The following is a 23,143-nucleotide window of genomic DNA, read 5'->3' as shown; positions in this document are numbered from 1 at the left end:
ACGTGGAGAGCACACAAAACGCCTGACAGACAGTGCTGAGTTTGAACCCACAACCACAAGACCCTGTGACACTGTTAAGCCACTCTGCCAACCTGTTTTCTAAATAATTTACTCATATAGTCATTGATGTCAAAATGTGCATGCACAGGGGCCATTTTCTCTACTGTCTCAAACCACAACACATTTACAAGTATTATGAGTGTTAATGTGACGTTTGTAAAATAAAAGACAGTGTTAATCCAAATTAAATTTAGAAGTTGCTTTCAAGAAAACGCCCTTAAGTATAGCCTAAACGCCCCCATTCATTATGTACACAGGTCCAGTCCATTATTAGGTTTATGATGTAAGAAACCCATGTTGTCCGAATCTGCCGTTTGAGACTACCTTTGGGAAACAGCCTTGGTATTCAGTTTTTTTTTTCTATGTGAATATATGAATTATATGATTTTTATATGATTTTTATATATTTATAAAATATATAAAACTGTGGCATTCAAGAAATTGTCGTTCAGTGTCTTTGCATGGGCAGCACGGTGGAGCAGCAGGTAGTGTCGCAGTTACACAGCTCCAGGAACCTGTAAGTCGTGGGTTTAATTCCTGCTCCGGGTGACTGTCCGTGAGGAGTTTGGTGTGCTCTCCCCGTGTCCGTGTGGGTTTCCTCCGGGTGCTCCGGTTTTTTTCCCACGGTCCAAAAAACACACGTTGGTAGGTTTGACCCACCATGACCCTGAACTGAATAAGCGGTTACAGACAATGAATGAATGAATGTCTTTGCATACTCTCCGAGCAATCAATGCGTGAACGAAAAGAGAAACCCTAATTTCAGTAGATTTCTCTATTTGGGAGATTACGGTAATTTCCCCACTCCGTGTGTGTGTGTGTGTGTGTGTGTGTGTGTGCGTGCCCTCATGTGGAGGTGAGTGTGAATGCTGGTGCCGTGGCGACAGGAGAGAAACACCTGGGAGCTGGGACCTTGTAGGAACAACACAGACCTTCACCAACTGGGAAAAACGGGTAAGATCAGTGTCTATAATTTACTCTGGAATTACACAGAAATAATCACTGGAGACGTTAAAAGCGAACAAGTGAATTTCCGTGTTTCTATCAATGGGCTTCAAGTTAAACGTGTGGAGGTGTCTGTGTTATCAATAATTCACGGCACAAACTGCATACACTTTGCAAGAGCTGTCACTTTCGCGCTAAACACATTAGTCGTGTCTAAATCTACACAGTCAAAACTGTCTTAACTATACTTTTATTACGAAGAAAATGTTCAAAAATAGTGTTAAATTTGAGATTTTTCCTCTCTGGAAATTAGCACACCGTTCACAAATTTTTAATTGGATAAACATTCTATCTTGGTTCTCTTTCATGACACTCATTCGGTTTTTAAAGCGATTCTTAATGTAGTGTATTTTGCCACGACAAACTTTTAGCTAACAACCAAAGAGAAAGGTTACTCTGGCACATTTCATTTAGTCTATTGTTCGTAGTTACAAAACTGCAGCATACAATCCTACAGTACAAAAATAAACGGGGTCTACGTTGTCACACTATTAGTAAATTACGTTTTTTAAAGTGCGCCCGCTGTGGACACAAACGTTAACGTCCAGTTTTACAGCTCCCCAACACTGACGTGTGTAAGTGTTCTCTGAAGTGGGACTCTACAGTAGCATTGGGATGAGTTGGAGAGCAGTGGGATGAGTCAGTACAGTAATGTTCCTGTGGCTGAATGGCATAAAATCTTCAGAGAAATGTTCCAATGTCTTGTCTGAAGCAGTTTCAAAGTACTAACTGCAAATGAGAACATATGTGGTACTGATCATTTTCAAAAGAAATTTTGGACAAGCAGATGTCACAAACCTTTGAGCATAGTGTTTTACCTTCATACAGTACACAGCAGTGCTGCAGCTGCTTGACATGACTGACTTATCTCTAGTCATTTAGCACGGTGGACTGTAGCTGAGGGCATTTGTGTGTTTAACCTTGAGTACTTCAAAAACACTTCCTTCCACAGGATCAGGTGTTTAACATGTTTGGTATTTTGCACTTGGTAGGACTGTCATATTGTTTATGCTGGTGTCTATATAAATGGCTACAATTTGAATGTAATTGCAGCTTAGTGCTAAACAGGTCAGACATTTTGGTTATCTTCACACTACCAGGCTGAAGTGACTCAAATCTGATACTTTTTGCCTAAATGTGATACAGTTCTGATTTTTAAAGGACCTTGTGAACATGTCAAATCCAATATTTTCAGATAATCTTAATACATGGTCCTAGATAGGATATATATCTGAATCATGGCTATGTATCAACAATGTAAACATTCAAATCAGACTTCATGCATCTTTTTGCCTGTATGCATCTGCTTAATTCATGTTCATAAACATAGCAATGGGCTTATGCTTGACCTTTCAGGGAATGTAAACCATCAGGATAGACAAATCTGTTCTGTGAAGAAAATCTGAATTGATGAATGATTCCTGTAATGTGAATGTAGGGCTGGACGATATGGCCAAAATTGATATCACAATATATTCCTTAAATTTTGTCAATACCATGTAATTTGATATGAACAGTATAAAATCCACTGAAAAACTTCCAAGAACAAACAAGAAACATGATATTACTATCAAACATAAACCTACTGGCTTTGTAAATATTCATAATTTTAAACTAAATTTTAAACTGAGTGTGCTGAACCGATGAGTGTGCCCTGTAATGAGCATCAGTCAGTGACAGATGTTGTAAATAATGTATACTGAAATATAGAAAATGTGTTTAAAAATCATACCATTGTTATTGAAACATTTTATATTGTGAAATATATTGATATTGAATTATTGTCCAGCAATATGTTAACGTAGCTTTATTGTAAGACAAGCAAGTTTGTCTATAGAACACAAGTCATATTTGACTTTCCGATATGACATTCAGATATATGAAATATAATTATTATTATAATAAAAGCACAAATAAAAGCAAAAATAATATATATATATATATATATATATATATTAAACAGTGTTTAAAATCGAGTTAGAAAAGCTTTTGTACAACATATATTAATATTCAAAGAAATTACTGTAATGTATAAATGAAACTCAAGATTACCATTTAACCTCCAAGGGATATATTAAAATTAGTATATCCTACAATGAGAAAGAAAGTGAGAACATAATTAAGGACATCCAGTTACAGAAAAATGTACCTGTAATAAATGCATTTAATTTAATCATAACATAAACAGTGTCATAAACAGTACTTTTAGTGACTAGGTGTCAAAGTCATGAGAACCTCAAAATAACTTTACCAAACATCTTAGTGTGTCAACCTCTAAAGACCTTTGGGTTTACAAATTCCTATCTGTGTACATATACCGACACACATATAGAACATGTTTAGCTTTAAAATCAGTATCAATCAGTGTTCATCTTGATTATTGTGATATATATATATATATATATATATATATATATATATATATATATATATATATATAATGTGTAATCATTCTTTTACTAAATTATTTAAACTGTCAGTTTCATTGGGACTGAAATATTAAATGTTTTATATCAAAATTTATATCACAGTTTGAAAGAAAGGGAGTGTTGCATATATATCTATTATACAGAGTCAGACTATTTACAGTGTGAGAGACTGTTATTGTATTGTATATTAACTGTCTAATATTTAAGGGAAACACTTTGCTGTATAATTTCTGAATGACAATATCATATGGCTTTATATCTCAATAGTTTATGGAAAAAAATATTATTTGAGTAAACCATATTAGTTGACACTCATGGAATATTTAAAGCTGACATGAAAAAAAAATAGTGTTCTTCAAATTAGAGAGACATCATTTTCATGTTCAATACATGATTACGCTAATTACAGAATAATTGATGTAATAAAGTAAGTACATTTAAAGCATAATAAATAACTATACAGCATATATGTAGTTTAAGAGCCTTTATGCTATCTCTGTTCTTGTGGGAAACTCTGTTGGGATAGGGATACAGAAAGGCTAAAATAAACTTGTTAAAAGAAGTCAAGAAATTTGTCTCTGTGGCCAGAACCAGAATTTGACTCTACAACTGTTACAATCCTCTTAGCTCAAAATGTGCACACTCCTCTCTGAGACAGAGCCAGAAATGGCCTGTCTTCACATCAGCAGCTCCAACAAGCATCCTAGGAAAGTTCAGTTCTAGTTTTGTCCGGTCCAAATGTTTTAACCACAAGCACTCTTGATTCTGTCCACCGTTTATTACAGGGTTTATACTTGTGTTTGAATATGGCAATCACTAAAGTGTAGGACTAGAGCTGGAATGGTACACCAGTCTTCACATATTTCCCTGAATTATGGCCCTCAGAACTCTGTGCTGAACTGGAGTCCCCTTACCATGGTTACGGCCTTTTACCATTTACCTCAGTTCTGACACCCACATTCCTGCAGATGATTGCTGGTAATTGTAAATAGCCTATGTATATGGTTTATTTGCATCCCTCTTCCAACTTTATTTGAACACACACACAACACCGGACTACTATCTTCTTATATCTATATCCTGGAGCTTTTGAGAGAGTGCGGGAGGACCATAAAATAGGGATGCGTCTATATATATGTTGACAGGAGATCACTGGGTTATTTGATTTAAAGTGAGTGCAAACCTGTGTTAATGCTTTATTTGCATCTTGCTTTGTTTCTGCACCCACTCCCTCTCAGTACACACACTTCACAGTCCTGTCACATGGCAACAATGTTCAGTTGTCTGTATCCTGGAGCTTTTGAGAATAGGAGGTAAAAATCAGAGAGAAAGAGAACAACAAAAGAGTACGTATGTATGGCAAGAATGAAAAAAACTTTTCGTAAAAGGTTACTTTTCTGTTAATGTGCCATTTTGGTGACTTTCAGCTGTTTTATACTTGGCTTAACTTCTTCTTAACTTCTTAACTTTAAACTCGAGCTGTAAAAAAGATTCTTCAGGAAAGAAATTCAAATGGTAACAATTTAACTGTATGTATTTATGTCAACACGTATTCTTTAACTAATCATACAAAGCACTATTTTTATTTAGATGAACAAATATAGGACATGGGCGGCATGGTGGTGCAGCAGGTAGTGTTGCAGTCACACAGCTCCATTGTCCTGGAGGTTGTGGGTTCGATTCCCGCTCCGGGTGACTGTCAGTGAGGAGTTTGGCATGTTCTCCCCTTGTCCGTGTGGGTTTCCTCCCACAGTCCAAAAAACACATATTGGTAGGTGGATTGGTGACTTAAAAATGTCCGTATGTGTGAATGTGTTAGTGTGTGTGTGTTGCGCTGTGAAGGACTGGCGCCCCCTCCAGGGTGTATTCCTGCCTTGCGCCCAATGATTCCAGGTAGGCTCTGGATCCACCGCGACCCTGAACTGGAAGCACTTACAGATAATGAATGAATGAATATAGGACATTTATGTAAAACCTCAAAAACACTTCAAATTGATTTCACGTTTTACAGTGGATGTAATTCCAGTGTTGCCCTTTATTCTAAATGCATCACTCGCTCACTATTACAGCGTAATTTAAGCGTAACATGTTTTTAAACGGACTAATATTATATGTTGATCAGCTTGTTTCACACCTAAACCTGCCTGGAATGGTCTGGCTTTGAAAGAGTGTTGTGTGACTGTTACATTGCGTACACATAGTATTTGCAAAGGGCAGATCTCCTTTCAGCCTCATTTAAATCAACATAGCACTACTTAATTATGCTACAAAAAATGACACAAATGTTCGTTGTTATTTAGAGGAGCTTATACATGTTTGCCAAATTATTACGTAGTTCCACTGCAGTTGGTAAGTAACAGAGCATAGAAAGTCTTCTGTTTACTCAAAGCACTGCATGGATGACGTGCACTGAGCCACTTGTGTGAGTGTTTGTAACAACACGGTAATGTGTAGCTGGGATAAATGAGCTGTACAGTGTGAAAATGATTTCAGGTAAACAGGATTTTCAAAAAGAGCCTTGCCAGTGCTCAGAGCATGTAAAGTTCATGGTGAAATGGTAACAGTCTTGGTGGTGTAGTCATGTGCTTTTTCACATTCTTTATTAAGCCAGTGAATATTTCAGGTTCCTGGTTAGTGTTTATAAATGTTCCTACAGAATTCTCTTACATAGCACTCTGTTTCTGCTAGAGTTCACATTTTTTAGCTGGAGGGAGTTCAATTCTGATCAATAATTTACTCAGAATTTCCTTAGTTAGGGAAAGGACTTCTGAAAATATTGAACACGGACAGATTAAAATTTAGTTTGGGTTTAATTAATTAACAACTTATCTCCAGTGAAAATTGCTATTATGTGTGTGTTAGGGTATTGTGTTTTTTTTTTTTTTTTTTACAAAATTACATAAAAGCTGCAACAGCTAAATATAATCAATTTCACTATAGAGTGTCAATCTCTTGCCTTTATTATTGCTTTCTTTTGTTTCTCATAACAAAAAGATGGACAGATTTTTTTCAGAGTGGAACTGCAGTCTATCTAATGATGACAGTTTTGATAGGCTTCCAAGACTTGCACAGGTGTTAAGTGCCTTTTTCCTCTGTCTCTGTATTTTTCTGTCTTTACAAAACTTCAGCTTTGGAATTCTGTATCATTTGCTTTTTTTTATTTTACTTATCTTAAATCTTGACAAATGAATAAAAAAATTAAAAAATTGCATAAAGTACTATAACTTTTGCATAGTACTGTAATTTTAGCTAGAAATATATGTTAATTCAGTCTCTCTCTCTCTCTCTCTCTCTCTCTCTCTCTCTCTCTTTTTCTCCCTCCCAGTAATGTCAAGCTGGTTGAAGGATGGAGAGGTGCTGGAGGGTGAAGGCAGTGGGCAGAACTCCCCTTGTACACCCAGGCTGAGGAGCCCAATGCCAGGCAGACTGGGAAGACCTTCCCCCAGCAATGGAATAAACAGAGACCAGCCTGCAGTCGCTGCATCGCAGGATCGCATGAGAAAAGCCAAGGAACTGTTTGAGCTCTGTGACAAAGAGGGCAAGGGCTTCATCACCAAGAGAGACATGCAGGTGCCCCCTAAACTTTTAGATTTTATAACTTTACACTACTGATTTAACAATTGCATTAAACCGTTCAAAACTTTAATTTTTTTAAATTAATGTTTTCAGTCAAAATGTTGTTAGATGTACAAATTTGCAAATATTGGAGACCATTTATTTGATTTGCAGAAAATGGAGCCATTAAGTACTAAAATTAGGTACAAAAACCCTTCTGTATAGACCTGTATAGAGAGACAGCAAATCAATCTCCATGCATTTTTCTGTCTGTCCTTCCACTGTGAGTGGACAACTTCACACACTATGTATGAAATGAAGTGGAGTCGTCAATATGCTGATACGGAGGAAATATGACTTTGGAAAATCAAATAAAGGAGCTGCTGATATTCTCAGAACTATAGACAGAAAGCCTCAGAGCCCAGACCTCTACATTTAATGTTTGTGATTTAGATTATGATTTTGATCTTGATAGATAGAAAATTCAACTGTGCATAATTTTTTTTAAAAGTTGATTAAAAAAATCTTCAGGTAAGACTTCAAGTCAATGAAGAGCATAGGTTTCAAACATTATTTGAAGAATTAAGGCTTTCCAAACAAGTGTTGTTTCTGAGTCACCCTACGTCCAGGCAGGATTGACCATCCCAGAAAACCCACACTATTAATACTCTTTCTTGGGAAAGAAGCCAATACCTGATCTCTCCAGGTCTTTCCCAAATATATCACACTCCTTGATTATTATTCGTAAATCATATTACCTGAGGCTGCTACATATTCATTAAATCTTAAACGTTTTCATTGTACATTTTACAATATCAAATATTAATTAATTGATTCATTGTCTGTAACTGCTTATTCAGTTCAGGGTCACGGTGGGTCTGGAGCCTACCCGGAATCGCTGGGCATAAGGCAGGAACACACCATCCACAAGGCGAAACTCACACACACATTCACTCACACACTCACACCTATGGACACTTCTGAGTCGCCAGTCCACCTGCCAACGTATGGTTTTGGACCGTGGGAAGAACCCGGAGTACCCGGAAGAAACCCACGCGGACACGGGGAGAACAAACTCTTCACAGTCACCCGCAGCTTTGTGATTGCGACACTACCTGCTGCACCACCGCACCTCCCAAAATGACAAATAATTGCACATTATTATTAAAAATGTATTTATTTATTTATTATTGTTAACCACAATGCTTCCATTATCTTCAAGCCAAGGTGTTCACTAGTTTACAGATTGACAACTGCAGACTTCAGGCCTTAGTATGGCCTAGCCTTGAACATGTTCTGGCAGCTGCCCAATCCGCTACTCAGGCAAAGCTGATAATAAAAATTACAGAGCTATCATTGTCTCAGGCCTTAGCCTTGGATCCAGAAGGTGCTTTGATAATAAGACTAAGTTTTTAAAAAGCCTTTGTTAACATGAAAAACATTCACGTGTTTACCAAAATTCTGTTTAACTACAGTTGTGCTTTTTCAGCATCACTGATCATTTTTCTCAGGCCTCACAGGGCACACAGGCCAATTTAGAGAAAACCAGCTTCTCTATGTCACCATTATTAATTACAGTATTTTGCATTAAACACCATTATTCCTTTATGTGGAGCTATAGTATTTATGGGGTCTTTCCAAAGGTTACAGGATAACAGAGATAAAGCTTTCTTGGGATTGTTGATATTCAATCCCTTAATTCAATAATTAATACATTTTTAGTTCCATCAATCAGTTTGTGTTTAACAGCTGTTACCATATTATCTTTGTTGCTGTGTGTTTGTCAGCGGTTACAGGGAGAGTTGCCTCTGACCCCAGAGCAGTTGGAGTCTGTGTTTGAGAGTTTGGACAAAGACAGAAATGGATTTCTTACCCCCGTCGAGTTTCACACTGGCCTTGGTTTGTATTTTTTTGTGTTTATGTATAGACAAGCGGTTTAGTATAGCAGATAGGGTATAATATCTATCTATCTATTCATCTCTCTCTTTCTCTCTTTCTCAGAGGAGCTGGTGGGAGTGGAGGAGAGTGAAGAGAAGGCAAGGGATGTGGATCCAGCAGAGATCAGATTCGCACAGGTTCTTCTGGAGCTTGGAGCAGATAAACTCTTTAAAGAGTAAGTGGGATATATATATATATATATATATATATATATATATATATATATATATATATATATATATATTATCGTTAATTACCACTGTGCCCATGTATTCGGAAGAAAATTACTTTTACATTTACATGAATATGCCAGATTAGACATGTGCCGGAATTTGGCTTCTTTAGTTTATTGTTGGATCCTTAAGGCAAATAATGCGATAAGATATTTATAACTTAATGCAATGCAGTCTGCATCCCTAAATAAACACATACTTACCTCACACCACGAAATGTTATGTTAGTCTCAAATAGTCGTGTGTCATACATTTACATTGGAAAAATGAAAGACTTCATGATGTTAAAGCTCTTAAAAATTATTTTCACTTGCAATTCATTTTGTCAAATTTATAATGTCAGAAAAAACAGACGAGCATAACAGAGTAGATTACTTTGTGTGCGCACGTGTGTGTGTGTGTGTGTGTGTGTGTGTGTGTGTGTGCATACAGCCAGTGGGAGCTGTGCTCTTTGTGGTGTGAACTGCAGAGGGACAGACCAGAGTTACTAAACTCGCTGGAGGAAATTCTGTCTCATGCCGTTGCTCACCTTCAGGATTCACTGAAAGAGAGGGACAGTTTGGAACAGGCACTTCGCAGGTCAGTCCTTCTTGTACCCATCTGCTCAAAAAGCTGCACTCACCAGGGCTCGCTCTGTCTGAAATGGCTCGCTTTTTCTGTGTTTGGCACTACTAAATGTCGGCATTTTTTCTCTGAGTGTCAGAATCCTAAAGTGTAATTTGAGCTTGGTTTTGAGGGCCTTGAAATCTCCCACAATGCACTCGTAATTTATAGTAGACATTGTAGCTCACTGCATGAGCTGAATGTGGACCAGGATGCACTGTGGATTCATTTGTTACAAAGCAACAGATAGTGGAAGTGTCCAAATTTACTTGTGTCTCTAGCGCTCCTAAGTGAACCAATTAGTGCCTCACTATATAGTACAATAATAATGAGGGATTAGGGAGCCATTTCAGTCACAGGCCTGGATTGGGATCCAAAGTTTGATTTAGGTCCCACTGATTTTCACTATTGTTGGAGAAAGTGTTAAACTTGTCTCAGATCATTGTAAAAGGGCAGATCTACCCTCACTGAAGTCACCAATAACCTGCTGTTATCTTACAATGCCAGTGTTCTCTCTGATGGAAATTCTCATGCTGAGTTGGTGTTGATTGTTTTCCTCTGATCCAGTTTACCTCCTTTACCACAGATACAAAACAGTTTATAACAATCTCAGGTCAACTCTGATATCCCTGATGTTAAAATATCTTTCTTTCAAACATTTTTCAAACAAAATTCACACAGTTCAGTAATCAGCTGCCTGTCTACTCACTTATTACTTATTTCATATCCCCCACAATCTCCACTGGCTTCTTCTAAAATACTGCATTCACTACAGAATTTACCAGCTCACATTCAAGGCTCTCAACAACATTATTCCTTCTTATATGTTCTATCTCCTTTCCCCTTACAGGCCCACCTATTCTTTCAGGTCCTCCTCAGCAAGTCTATTAGCTAACATTTTACCAACCCCTGCAGAATTTTGGAACTCTCCGTACTCTTTCTCTCTACATATTCAAATCTCATCTCAAAACATACCTTTCTTTTTCTTCTGCGTGTCTTAACCCAGACTTTATTTGCATTCCTTATTTCTTGTTATTGTACCTTTTAGATATCCTTCTATCGTCAACATGCTCATCATACATATCTGTAAGGTTCTTTACTTCTATCTTTTATGTTTCTCTATTTTTTATTTCTGTGTTTTTTACACTCTCAGAAAAAAGGTATGGCACAGTTACTTTATTGTCACTAAATGTACAAACATGGTAAATGTACCTTTAAAGTCCAGTTGTGTTCCCTGAAGGTACATTACATTCTTTTCTCCAGAAAGAGAGGTCAATATTTGTATTGTATTTGTATTTTTTTTTTACAGAACTGTGTAAAATAAAATAACATTATGTAAATCCTGAAGATGAAATGGGGCATATGGAGCATTAAAATCTACAATTACTATTATATATGGTGCAACTGTGTACTATATATGGTGTACTATGTAATACATAGTGTTGAGGGGACCACCACAGTGAGTGTCTTATTATTGTGTAATTTTTTTATTATTTTTTTTTTGGTTTTGACAGTGGTGGACAGTAATGAAATAAATGTAATTGGTTACTGTACATTTTATTTTAACTCTTTGGACAGCAATGATATATTTTGACTCAATAATAAACTAATTATTATGTAAATACAACCATGGGCAGTTAGTTCATTAGAGTGGTATGGCAATGCACTGACAAAAGGGAAAGGGAGGAAATTCTACCACAGTATTAACCCACAACTCTGTATTAACCACTTCTGCCAGACAGTTTTTTGGATCTCTAATCACAGTCCACTCAGCTTTAGGTTTTGTTCCATAGAATCTTGCCTTTTTTGGGCGATTTGAAGATGGTGCAAAAACCGCACCTGACTCCTCTCATAGACTCTCACATTAAGGCTCATTTTTTTCGAGTTGCAGAGCCTTCAGTTCATTCTCTATGGATTCCAGGAGGGCTCGCCCCATGTGTTTTCATCATACAAAACCTGAGGCGTGTTTCATATGACCCCCTACACTATTTTTCTACATTGCTCACTATGTGGTGAAGTATATAGTGAATAGGGCACTGATTCATTTCAGTCGCAACCCTGTATGGATAGCCAGAGCAGAGGCCAGCAAGCGAGATGTGCTCAGTATGGCTCACATAAACCTCACAATACTCTGCTTTTAGATTTCCCGAAAATTGAAAAATGTATTGAGTTTTATGTGAGTAGCGATAAAGCTGGTCTCGCTTCAAAATAATTGTGAGGGCAACTAAAAGACTAAAATGTTTGTTTATGGCCACAATGGATTGTTCAGTCACAGTAGAGGCAAAGTAACTATTAAAAATAACTTTATAATGAATTCCTGGATATGTATGTAGATAAAGAGAAACCATATGCTTCACACTACACACTACATATGTAATACACACTACATTATGAAAATCTGCCATTCCTTTTAGTTTGTGTGAATAAAACCTTAACGTGTCTGATCAAATCTACCAGCTCCACACAGCTCTCCGTGACCACTGTTCATTCATATGTTACATGGTTTACGGATCTATAAATGTAATTAATCACTTCAAACTCAGGGTGAGGTTGCAGGTTTATTTAACAGTTTTTAACTATTTACAGTGTAAATGAACACAATACTTGAAGCAAGGTCAAAACCAGAAATATTCCAAAACCTGAAAATCAGTACAGTGAGATTAAGAAGTTCAAAAGACCAAAAAACAAAACCGAGTAACAGGCAGAAAATCAGAAAAATTAAAAATGTATTTCAGAAACAAATTCTGCTCAGAAAGGCAGAAATATCCCAAACAGGGCAACTTTGCAACTATGTAGACAAAACAGAGAGCTTAAAGGAATTCTGTGTAATACATTTATCCTGTCCATACCCTCCATCCTGTCCATTCCTTATTGCAAGTTTTTTTTTTTTTCTGAGACATTTGTATTTTTATTTTGTTAAACATTGTTATTCATTCGGCGACATCCAAACCAAGGTGAATTTGCTGCTGACTCCAGTCCCTGTAGTGTGGAGGTGTTTAATGCGACGTGTAGATAGTTACATTTCTGGAAACGTGTGAGTAAGGCACCGGCGGGTTTGGTTCGATGTGTACCCTATGGCATAGGTCCATGCAGAATCATAAATTGGGCTTAATACTCTGGAGACAGCGACCGCTGTTTGTTTGTAGGGGAAACACTTAGGGTGTATGTAACACCTGAAATAACATTCATTGTAATTAATCTTTGGCCGTTTCTGTTGTTTTCATCAGTGTCAGACTATAGAATTAATAGAATGAATGACATTCTATTACAAGACTTGGGAACAAAGAGTGACACTAGAGTCTTTTCACCTACAGTGTGTTAAGTCTGAGTCTTGTTACAAAAACGATAATAGGACGTTAGAGCCATAATACGTCATGGTACTTTTACTTTTGATACTTAAGTACATTTGGAAGGTATATACTTTGTAACTTTTACTCAAATAGAGATCTAAATGGAGAACTCTTACTTTTACTTGAGTAACATTTTACACGGAGTATCTGTACCTTTACTCAAGTCCATGTCTTGTGTACCTTGTCCACTGCTGGATTTTGAAAGCGCCTTTATGTACTTAATATATGCTACATGAAACCATATTTATCATTATTATTATTAACCACATAAGCTTTTAACTCACCTATGGTTTTGTACAATTGCTCAGGAGAGAAGAAGACCATGACAGAGTAGTGCGCTCCCTTTATGAAGACTTAGAGCACCAAATCAAAGAAGAAAGAGAAAAACGACAGGCTCTGGTAGGTCTTGGTTATTGGGAGAATAATCCCAGTATTATTTGAACCAGGGATAGGTCCCTTTTGATTCTGCAGTCCTGCACTGATTTGTGAATTTCCTGTTTAGAATCATCTGATTAGCTGATTAAACTCAGCTTTGACTTGACAGGTTTCGAGCAGGTAAAACAAAAAACAGTGCTGGACTGCATCACAGGAGTTCCATGAGTTATATGTTACATTTTCATAAAAGACTTTAAGAGACAGTGGGTAATAATGCTGATAATGATTTTTTTTTGATGAAGGACAGTGTGAAGCAGGGAGACAGAAGAGAGCAGCTACTGCAGGAATTGAGCATGCGAGAGCAGGAACTGGAGTTCACACTAACCAAACAGAAAGAGGTAAACATTTACATTTATGGCATTTAGCAGGCACTCCTGTACAGAGTGACATAGAGAAGTGCTTTGTAGTTCACTCAGCAAATGTTATTACAAAAGGTTTTTGAAAGATATGGCTAAAAACAAGACTCTAAAGAGAAATACATAGTAGACACAGAACATAGCACAAACAAATGCAGTACATTTCAATAAATACTACATTAATATTCATTTACATTCTTCACAAAACTAACACTTAATACATTTATTTTACTCATTTATCACATTAGCTCACTCATTTCCAACCGATTTCTAACATGTATTGTTTGGTTGTCACTGTAGCTGGAGGCTAGGATTGAGGCTTTGGCTCGGGAACAGGTGCTCACACGGGGGCAGAACCAAAAGCTGCAGCTCATGAACTCAGAGCTGCGGGATCAGCTGGAGCAGAGCAGAGAGGAGCTGCAGAGAGCACTGAGCCAGCTAGAACTTCTACAGAACACACTCACACAACAGCACACATGCAAGCAGAGGTGAGAGGCCAGAGAGTCGTAATCTTTCTACTTTTTTAATTTTTTTATATTTTTTAGAGAAAAACATTTTTCAATAAAGTGAATTAGAAAGAAGTGTTATTCAACATTATATATCTATCGTTATATTTTATATATATACTATCGCTCGTAAGTGAACTAGTGACCTTTATATTTATTAAAAGTATAGTTTGTGAAAAGTTCTATTTTCTCCCCAAAACTGCATTGTCGATCAGCAAAGACAAAGTGGCTGCATTTTGCTCCTCTAGTTTTGTGCTTCATTTAACTTTGTGCTTTTTGAAACACTACTTCAATCTGGTGCCTTTCTAATACTCATTCTCAGTGGAATTTTCTATTTTCTACATATCTGCATTTCTATATATCTTTTGGTGTGTTTATGTAGAAATTTCTGTCACTTGCCTTTATAGAAAATGGTCTACCATAATCTAGTCAGCCTGGTGGTGCTATTAACAAAAACCGAAACTAATAAAAAAGTACTTTTTTATTTATGTTATGACAAATTTAGTTCCAAAAGTCATACACATACAGGATCCTCAGCTTTTGAATTCAGGATCTTCCTTTTGATCTGATTCATACGGGAAAAAAACTCATGATCTAGACTAGATGATCACTTGGAGTTTTCACCTTCTGCACAGAGAGCAATCACACAGGTCGCCTGCATAATGTTTCCCTCATTTTGAAAATTACAGAAATATTTGCATCTGAGGTGCCGTGCAATTTCACAAAAATTTCAGCAAACTCCAAATATGTCTTAAACAGGTTGCCCTGTTCAGTTCTAGACATTGTTCACTTCGGTGATCAATGGTCATCTTGACCATGGTCAAAAGTACTTCTGCATTGTTTAACATTGCTTCTGTTGTGTTATTTTTTACTTTGTACCTCTAAGTCAGGGGTGTCAAACCAGATCCACGGAGGGCCGTGTGGGTGCAGGTTTTCTTTCCAACCATGCAGAAGCCACACCTCACTCCACCTGTTTTTAATCATTGGATCTAATCAATAGATCTTGACTTTCAGTAGTGTGGGGCTTTTGCGTGGTTGAAAAGAACACCTGCACCCACACGGCCCTCCTTGGATTTGGTTTGACACCCCTGCTCTAAGTGTTTCTTCCTCATGCTCCTAGTTATTTATTTATTTATTTATTGTTGTTTCTGGTGTCTGGCTTACACACCTGGGGCTAGAACCTGAATACTGCAACAGTATTGTTGAGGACTATGCAAATAAATATCAGTAAAAGAGAGAGGGAATGAGGGCGTACTGAAACTATTGTTGTCTGTGTATGAAAATCCTCGCAATTTCTGCTTATCTCACTCCCTCTCTTTCATTGTTTTCACTGATCAGGGAAGTGCTGAAAGTCTCCAGAAACATGCAGAAGGAGAGGGAGAGCCTGATAAGGCAGTTGGATCTGCTTAGGTAAGACTGCTTGACTGTTAGGCATTATATGTAATTGTACATAGGTGTGTCTGTCCATTTCAGTTTTATTTGCTTTTATCAGTGAAATAAGGTGGAGAATATTGACCAATGCACACAATGATTACAACATGTCCAACACTCAGGTTAGAGGATAAGGGAAGCCTGTGCATTTCCTTGGCTGTTATGAGTGTTTTATTGCTGAATAACCATAGCAACTCTCTCACGGCCAGCCCATGCATAACCTCCAGATGAGATAAAAGACTGCACGTAGAAGGAATTCTCTGCTGGAATTCTCTTCTGGAATTCAGCCCATATGTGCATCGGTTTATTTTAAGCACCTACTCTTAGTATACACTCATTGGCTTTTTTATTAGATAAATGTACCATATAGGTAATACATATATATCCATATAGTTCATCTATATGTTAATTATATGGCAAATACATTTCTAGAAACAAAAGAGCTGTATTTTATCTGGGTGCTCAATGGGTATGATATCATAGACCAAACACACAAGTAGAAAGATCCAGTGATCAAAACTGTTCTTCTTCTTTATCATTATATTATTTTTAAATCTTTTCAACTGTTGTTTGAAATCATTCCATCATTATATCTTTCTCAGAGACATGAACAAGCGCCTGCGGGATGAGAAGGATGCACACCAGGATCAGAAGCGGGTTAGTCACAGACAATCCTTCATGCCTCCTCTCCCCTATCACCCACAATGCAACTGTGGGAAAAGCAACCCTCCCTGGGCGTATTCCTTTTACCCATACTGAGCCGGCCCCTGCTCTCCGGCCCCTGAACCTCAGATGAGGTTGCTGCTAGTCTCTGACAAAATGTTATGGGCAGCACTGTGCTTGTCTATCCTTGGTCAGGAGACAAAAGTGAATCTTCACCTCTTTCACCTGGTTGCTAGTTTATTTCATGTAAGACAGGATAGGAGTATGGAATTGATATGGTACGCCTAATTCCTGTAACTCAGACAAGGAATGCAATAATATAGTGAGTCAGTTTGAATGTCTTTGTAGTTTAGGACTGGGTTTGATCTGTGCCTTTGAAACCAGCCCTGTGAGTGTAGAAAATGGCATGATATGACTCCTCAGCTATGTTAATCAGAATGGCCTTTCATGGCCTTTCACCTACTTGAAAGTTACTTTGTGTAGAGGCAAATGCCAAGAAGCTTAAAAAATGAACAACTATGAGAATATGAACATATAATACTTTTGAGGTCAAGGGCATATGATGGTTGTCTTTTCAAGTGGCAAGACAATGTAGAACATATTTGAAGGCCAGTTTGTGAATGTAATCAATGTCCTCTCTCTTGAATGAAAAGTACAAAATATGTTCCTTATTGTATCTTTTACTGAGCACTTAGCAGTGTTTCCCCGATTATTACACAGCATTCCACTCGGCGTAGAATAAATGATTATTTCTTGTTTTAATTTTTAAATTTGCTCTTTAAAAACATATGATGACATATGATTAAGATACCGTATGCTGCAATGGTATTATGCTAGATTACTTCATATTACCATTGGGATAAGAGCTGTTTATTTTTTTTTTTTCATTCCACCCCAGCTTTACTTTGAGCCACTTAGAACTGCTTTTTCTCATGTTTATAACCATCATTAGAAACTCCACCCAGGAGATAACACCTCTTGTGTGTACTTTTCTGGGGAAACAATGTGAATGACACTGGAGTTGGCCTAGTTTCTGTCATTTTTGTTTCTTTAAATCATTTAAGTAGGAGTTGTGCAGAAATGCCACATAACAAGATACATTTATTTTATTGTCTTATCTATATTATGTTTGTCCATTTGTTGTTGTTGTTTCGTTTGTGTTTTGTTTTTTAAAATTTAAAGACAAAACAGATGGTACAGGTTTATAATGTGAAATTAATTTATTAATTTATGTTTAGCCATTTTGTTGCAGATTTTTTTGTAACTTAGGTTGTTTTATCAATTGTAAAGATCTGGCTTATCATTAACAAAACAGAGAAATTTGTAAACTTAAGTTATGAACAAATGGGTGTGTTTTTCAGCACCGCCCTAGTGCACAATAAAAGTCTTTATTGAAGGTACACTTCCCTATCTGTGTCCTTATTGCACAAGACATGGCATGTACACAAATAGACACACTTTAAACACATCACTATAGCTAACAAAGACCAGCACCTCAAGAAATCATCACACGCACATTGTATTATACAGAAATTGCCACAGATTCTTATATTTGATTCAAATTTTTGGTTTTTAATCTTAATTTCCGATAAAGACAAAATCTATTTTCATGGACTGTTCCGTAGACGCCTAAAGTGAAGAGACCTTTAGAGAAGAAAGGATCTATAATTGGAGATTATTTCCTGACCAAGAAGCCTGTCACCAGGTGCGTTACTAAAATTCACTAACAACATTTATCCAAGATATTAAATTTATACAGTACCAGTTTATTTTACATATTACAATGCTGTGTGCATCTACAATATGCTTATGATTTACATCATTTACAAAAGCAGGATTAGCATTTGTCCTTTGACAAAAGAAAGATACTTAAAGGTATCATACACTTTACATACCACACAAAACTCATTGTATAATTCCAAACAGTCATAAGGTGTTAATATGTTAAACTATAAATTGTTCATGTTGTATTCATATTAATGTGGAGTACCATTCTAAATAAGATAAAATATTAGTATTGTACCACTACACATTTTGTTTGTACTTCCCCTGAGAAGTAAATGCTAAAGAATTGGTTTCTTTTCTCATTGCTACAAAAGGCAGTTCAGTATTGCCAGTCAGCTGAACACAGGCTCACCTGATGTGATCCCTGAGGCAGAGACATCACAACTCTCAAAGAACAACCAGACAACTGTCACACTACTAGTCAACCAAAAGGTATGTTTGTACCTGTTTATGTTGCTTTTGTGTTCTTTATAAGGAGAGAGAGAGCGAGAGAGATGAATAGAGAACTTTACTAGGTTCATAAGTAAGATGCAAATCAAGAGGTTTAGATATTTGCATGGCAGAAAGTGAAGAATAAACTAACCTGAATAAACTCCTTGACGCCCCATCGTTCCCTCTCACAATAAATTATATTTGTTGAATTACTGACACTGAGATATATTTCCTCACCAGATCTTATCAAACATTGATTTATCATATAAAGTTGTTTCTAAATGGTTGGGATGCTGTGCAAAATGCAATGATGTGCAAAATTTTATATATGTTTATAGTCTTTTTGAAAAATATCTGCCCAATTTGAATTTGATGCCAGCAAAAACAAAATTGGGACTGGGGGTTGTTTACCACTGGGTTACATCACCTGTTCTTTTGACAACACTCTGTATATGTTCAGAAACCGAGGAGGATATTTTCTGTAATTTTAAAAGTGAAATTTCCTTGTTATAGGATTTCAGCTGCTCAGCAGCTAGGGTCTCTGTTGCAGTGTTTTTCCTTTAATAATGCACCAACTGTTTTCAGTAGGTGACAGGTCTGAACTACTTCAACTTCTTGTACTACTTCTTGTCTTTCTCTTTCCCAGGCTGACCCTCAACGTGTGTTTAAGGTTGTATTTCTGGGCAGTTCAGGAGTGGGCAAGAGCTCATTCATCCACTACTACTGCAGAGGTTATTTCCCTAACAAAATGAGTGCTACTGTAGGTAAGCTAAAATTTTATCACCAGCCTATACTGATCTAGCTACTCTTTCACAACCATGGTCGTCTTCTGCACATTTTAGCAAATTCCCTGCTTTAACACACCCACGTTAACACCCGCACTGTTTATGAGATGACTAGTTGAATTAATTGTGTTGGGAGCAGGGAAACTGCTCATCACAGATGTTTAGCATTTTGCAGTTTCTTTCAGCAGAGAATATCATTTGCATTTACTTACAGGTATGGACTTTCAGGTGAGGAGTCTGGAGCTTAACTCCACCCACATTGCTCTGCAGCTTTGGGACACAGCTGGACAGGAGAGGTGAAAAATAAACTGTTGATTTGAACCCTTAAAGAATTATATTATTTAATAACAGGTCTGAAGTTAATTGCATTTTTGGAGTATGTTGCAGGCATTACATTCTTAAATTTGTTTATATTTAATCACTTTCCAATCAAAAAACATCTACCTCCATTTTTGTAAATGTTTAGTTTACTACATCATGTGAACACAGCAGCTGACCTTCACATCATGTAAAAATTACATGATGAATGGACCAATAGAAATGCACCAAAATTACTTGGAATAAAAACGTTTTACTCTTTTTAAGTTAGAATAGGTCTATGGGCTATACAAAATATGTTCATGCACAAAATCACTCTCATATAAAGAGATTTCACCAGCTCTATTCTTGCCTGTTTCAGTCCCTTTCAGAATGAGTCGTTTAAGAGCTCTATCACATTTATGCAAATAAGCTGTTGCTGGCCACACCCCACCCATCCAATGTTTACGCAGGTGAGGGGTGTTGCCAGGGTGGGTCTATGCAAATTTCCTTATTGTGGTTTGTAGAAGCAAATGATTCCTGACACCAAAATCTTTCAACTGACTCACAGTAAATGAATGGATGGAGGTGTTTATAGGAGCAATAGAGACCCAAGTGGAAATACAAATGCACACAAAAAGTGAGTTTTGCATAATATGTCCCCTTTAAGAAGATTTTTTTCCCTCTCGTGTAAAGCTGCTATTTTGGAGATACATGTTTTTGATTGGACAGCGACAATTTACTAAATACAATTAATTTGGTCAATTCAAACAAATGTAACAAATTAAATGTAGTTACTTTTTGTATATTTTGGGTAAAAATGTTCCAATGTTCCAAACAATTGACAAATCATATTACTTTATTAATTGCTTTTTGCAAAATTATCCAACTTTACCAGAAGTGGGGTTTATAAATCATAAATGGAAAATCTGTTGCTTTTATATTTTAAACTCATAGGTGTGTCCGGATTTCCTGTTCTTATGCTCATAATAAGAAATTTTGCACAGCCCCTTGATAGTGGTACTTACATGATTGTCAATAGTATTTGTTTTATGATGGTTTTAAAAGTAATAACTTAATAATAAAAATAAATGTAATAATAAAAATAACTTAATAATAAATTCAAAGTATTTGACTAAATTAAAACGTTGCTGTACACCTAGTGCATGAAACTTTATCCTACATATTAGTTTCATAGCAACTAATATGTTGGGTATTCATTGGGTATTTCATTGTTACTGAATAAAAATGTATAAAAATATATAATTCAATAACGAATGATGTTGAAGTAAAATATTTCTGTAAACTTTTATCTTAAAGATGTAAAGCACTTTGTAAGTGAAGGGTCCCTCCCTGCTCTGTGTCAGATTCCACAGCCTCTCTCAGCAGTATTACCGCAGGGCAGACGGAATCCTGGCCATGTATGATGTCACTCAGGGCTCTTCGCTCGTTGCCCTGCGTAACTGGCTGGACCAAGTTCAGGTGATGCCAATGTGAAATGCAAATGAGGTATTTTCAGGAGGTTTTGCATTTCAGGGGTGAGTTACTACAGCATAATGGAACCCAGTAAGTCCAGGAATTTGCTAGAGATAAACAAATGACAATAAAACAAATTCAGTAACAAGGAGTTCATGCAAATCTTTTTGTGGACAATGATGTAGTTCTATAATTGATTAGTCTAACACCTGTCCATCCTCTCGGCAGACGAACATGGAAGAGGGTGTATGTCTGATGTTATTAGGCAATAAGACAGACATGGGGGAAGGGGACAGAAGGCAGGTGACCTCCAGGCAAGGCCAGAAACTGGCTCAGGTGATGAACACCACACACCTGTGTATTTATATTCTGCTTTCTCAAATTTGCTTTAGTTTTCCACCATCCATGTTTGTCACTGTGTTTCAGGAGTATCTGGCAGAATTCTTTGAGTGCAGTGCTAAGAGTGGACATAATATTGAGAAGGCCATGACACACTTGGCTAGGTAGGATTCTACTCTTGAGCAGAGGTCGTCAGTTCTGGTTCTGGAGATCCAAGGTCCAGCACAGGGAGTCAACAAACAACATTGAAGAACATTGGTTTCCAGGACCTGAACAGATGATACCTGGTGCAAAGGGTTACAGTACTATGCAAGATCCTCTTTTTATTTAGTTAGTTTAAAATCAAAACAGCCATTAAGTGCTTGTTATACTCTTCAGGAGATATTTCTGAGGATGATTGATATAAGAAAATGCACTTGTATAAGGAGAAAATTGAGAGTCAACCCAACATTTAAGACTGAGCTTTTGGAACAATAGAATAAAATGGGTTTTATATATATAACCATAATAATAGTTGTTTTGACTGGAAACTAAATATATGATCTCTGATTTTTCAAAGTACTCTTGTTGTTCTCTTCTGAAAAAGACTACCCTATAACACTTTCATGTGTAGAGCAAAATATGCACAACAGTCAAGTATTCAATCACATGAATTGTGTTGTGTCTTTGCAGATTGATGGCAGCACAGCAAGATAAACAGTGTGAGGTGGTTCTTCACCTTCTCGACAACTCCAGCAACAGAGGGCACTGTTGCAAATAGTTAGAAAAGCAATGTCACGTGAAGTTTTAAACCTTAGTCAGCTGGTCATGGTATTTATGGCAAAGGTCTGCAGTATGCCAGAAAGAACAGGACTTGAACTCAAAGCACAAACTAATGGAAATTCTCCCTATATTATGCGTACAGTCTGAAAGAAAGAAAACCATTTTGGAGAGTGTTTATTTTTAAGAATCAATTTCAGTGAAATCAGCCCAAAGTGATGTGTATTGCAGTATTAAGCAAAAAAAAAAAATATATATATATATAATTATAAGCTATTTTTAGATAACAGATTCCATTTATCACACATACTCCAGTCCTTGTATGCCCATATGAGTAGACTACAGGCTACAGAAATTGACACTACAGCAGTGTACAAATGTTTTAGGCACCTGAGAAAATTAGATTATAAAAGCTATTTATCTGAACAATAAGAGTTTATTTGCTCAGAAAACAAAACAAACAAAACCCCTAATATTAGAATAAAAACAAATAACATTGTTCCAGTAAGTAGTGACATTCTGTTTGTGAAAGTGTTGGTTTAACCCTTTCCAAAGTTCTCCACATGGCAAACCAGTATGATCTGAGGTTATTATACATTATCTAGTTATACCGGTTATTAAAAACTTCATTATGTTAAATCCAGTGTGCTGTTTGATTGATCAAATCCATACGATTGAGGAGTGTTTTGCTAAACAAACTTTGTTC

At 36.7% G+C, this 23,143-nt stretch overlaps 2 protein-coding genes across 5 annotated transcripts in view; one reads left to right on the top strand and one right to left on the bottom strand.

Moving 5' to 3' along the window:
- The window catches only part of tmem138 (transmembrane protein 138), an 18,680-nt gene extending 5,163 nt beyond the window's left edge, over window positions 1-13,517 (bottom strand). The window contains exon 1 of the mRNA XM_066667918.1: window positions 13,458-13,517. The gene's annotated coding sequence lies outside the window, so the exon portion shown is untranslated. The remainder of the gene's footprint in view (window positions 1-13,457) is intronic.
- On the top strand, window positions 904-23,143 carry cracr2b (calcium release activated channel regulator 2B). 4 transcript variants are annotated; one of them, XM_066667911.1, is made up of 18 exons: window positions 904-1,014; window positions 6,820-7,064; window positions 8,837-8,948; window positions 9,051-9,162; window positions 9,653-9,799; window positions 13,482-13,572; window positions 13,851-13,946; window positions 14,265-14,452; window positions 15,809-15,880; window positions 16,504-16,558; window positions 18,190-18,269; window positions 18,664-18,781; window positions 19,428-19,545; window positions 19,781-19,862; window positions 21,231-21,345; window positions 21,568-21,675; window positions 21,766-21,842; window positions 22,351-23,143. In XM_066667911.1, exons 1-18 carry the CDS (start codon window positions 927-929, stop codon window positions 22,436-22,438), a joined length of 1,992 nt encoding a protein of 663 aa, XP_066524008.1. In that variant the 5' UTR covers window positions 904-926; the 3' UTR covers window positions 22,439-23,143. The 4 variants fall into 4 exon arrangements, with proteins under 4 accessions (XP_066524008.1, XP_066524007.1, XP_066524009.1 ...); XM_066667910.1 differs by having other exon boundaries at window positions 21,568-21,842; XM_066667913.1 differs by lacking the exons at window positions 904-1,014; window positions 6,820-7,064; window positions 8,837-8,948; window positions 9,051-9,162; window positions 9,653-9,799 and having other exon boundaries at window positions 12,610-13,572; window positions 13,856-13,946; window positions 21,568-21,842.

This window comes from Hoplias malabaricus, chromosome 4 (genome assembly GCF_029633855.1).
Source record: "Hoplias malabaricus isolate fHopMal1 chromosome 4, fHopMal1.hap1, whole genome shotgun sequence".
NCBI lineage: Eukaryota > Metazoa > Chordata > Actinopteri > Characiformes > Erythrinidae > Hoplias > Hoplias malabaricus.
The sequence above is the reverse complement of the archived record's forward strand: the minus strand, read 5'-3'. Positions and strand labels throughout refer to the sequence as shown.

Excerpts from the sequence above, each read along its gene's own strand:
- cracr2b (XM_066667910.1), top strand. The coding sequence starts at position 927 with ATGCTGGTGCCGTGGCGACAGGAGAGAAACACCTGGGAGCTGGGACCT. Across the intron at positions 14,453-15,808 it reads CAGCACACATGCAAGCAGAG|GGAAGTGCTGAAAGTCTCCA; the intron begins GTGAGAGGCCAG and ends TTCACTGATCAG. Across the intron at positions 15,881-16,503 it reads AGGCAGTTGGATCTGCTTAG|AGACATGAACAAGCGCCTGC; the intron begins GTAAGACTGCTT and ends TATCTTTCTCAG.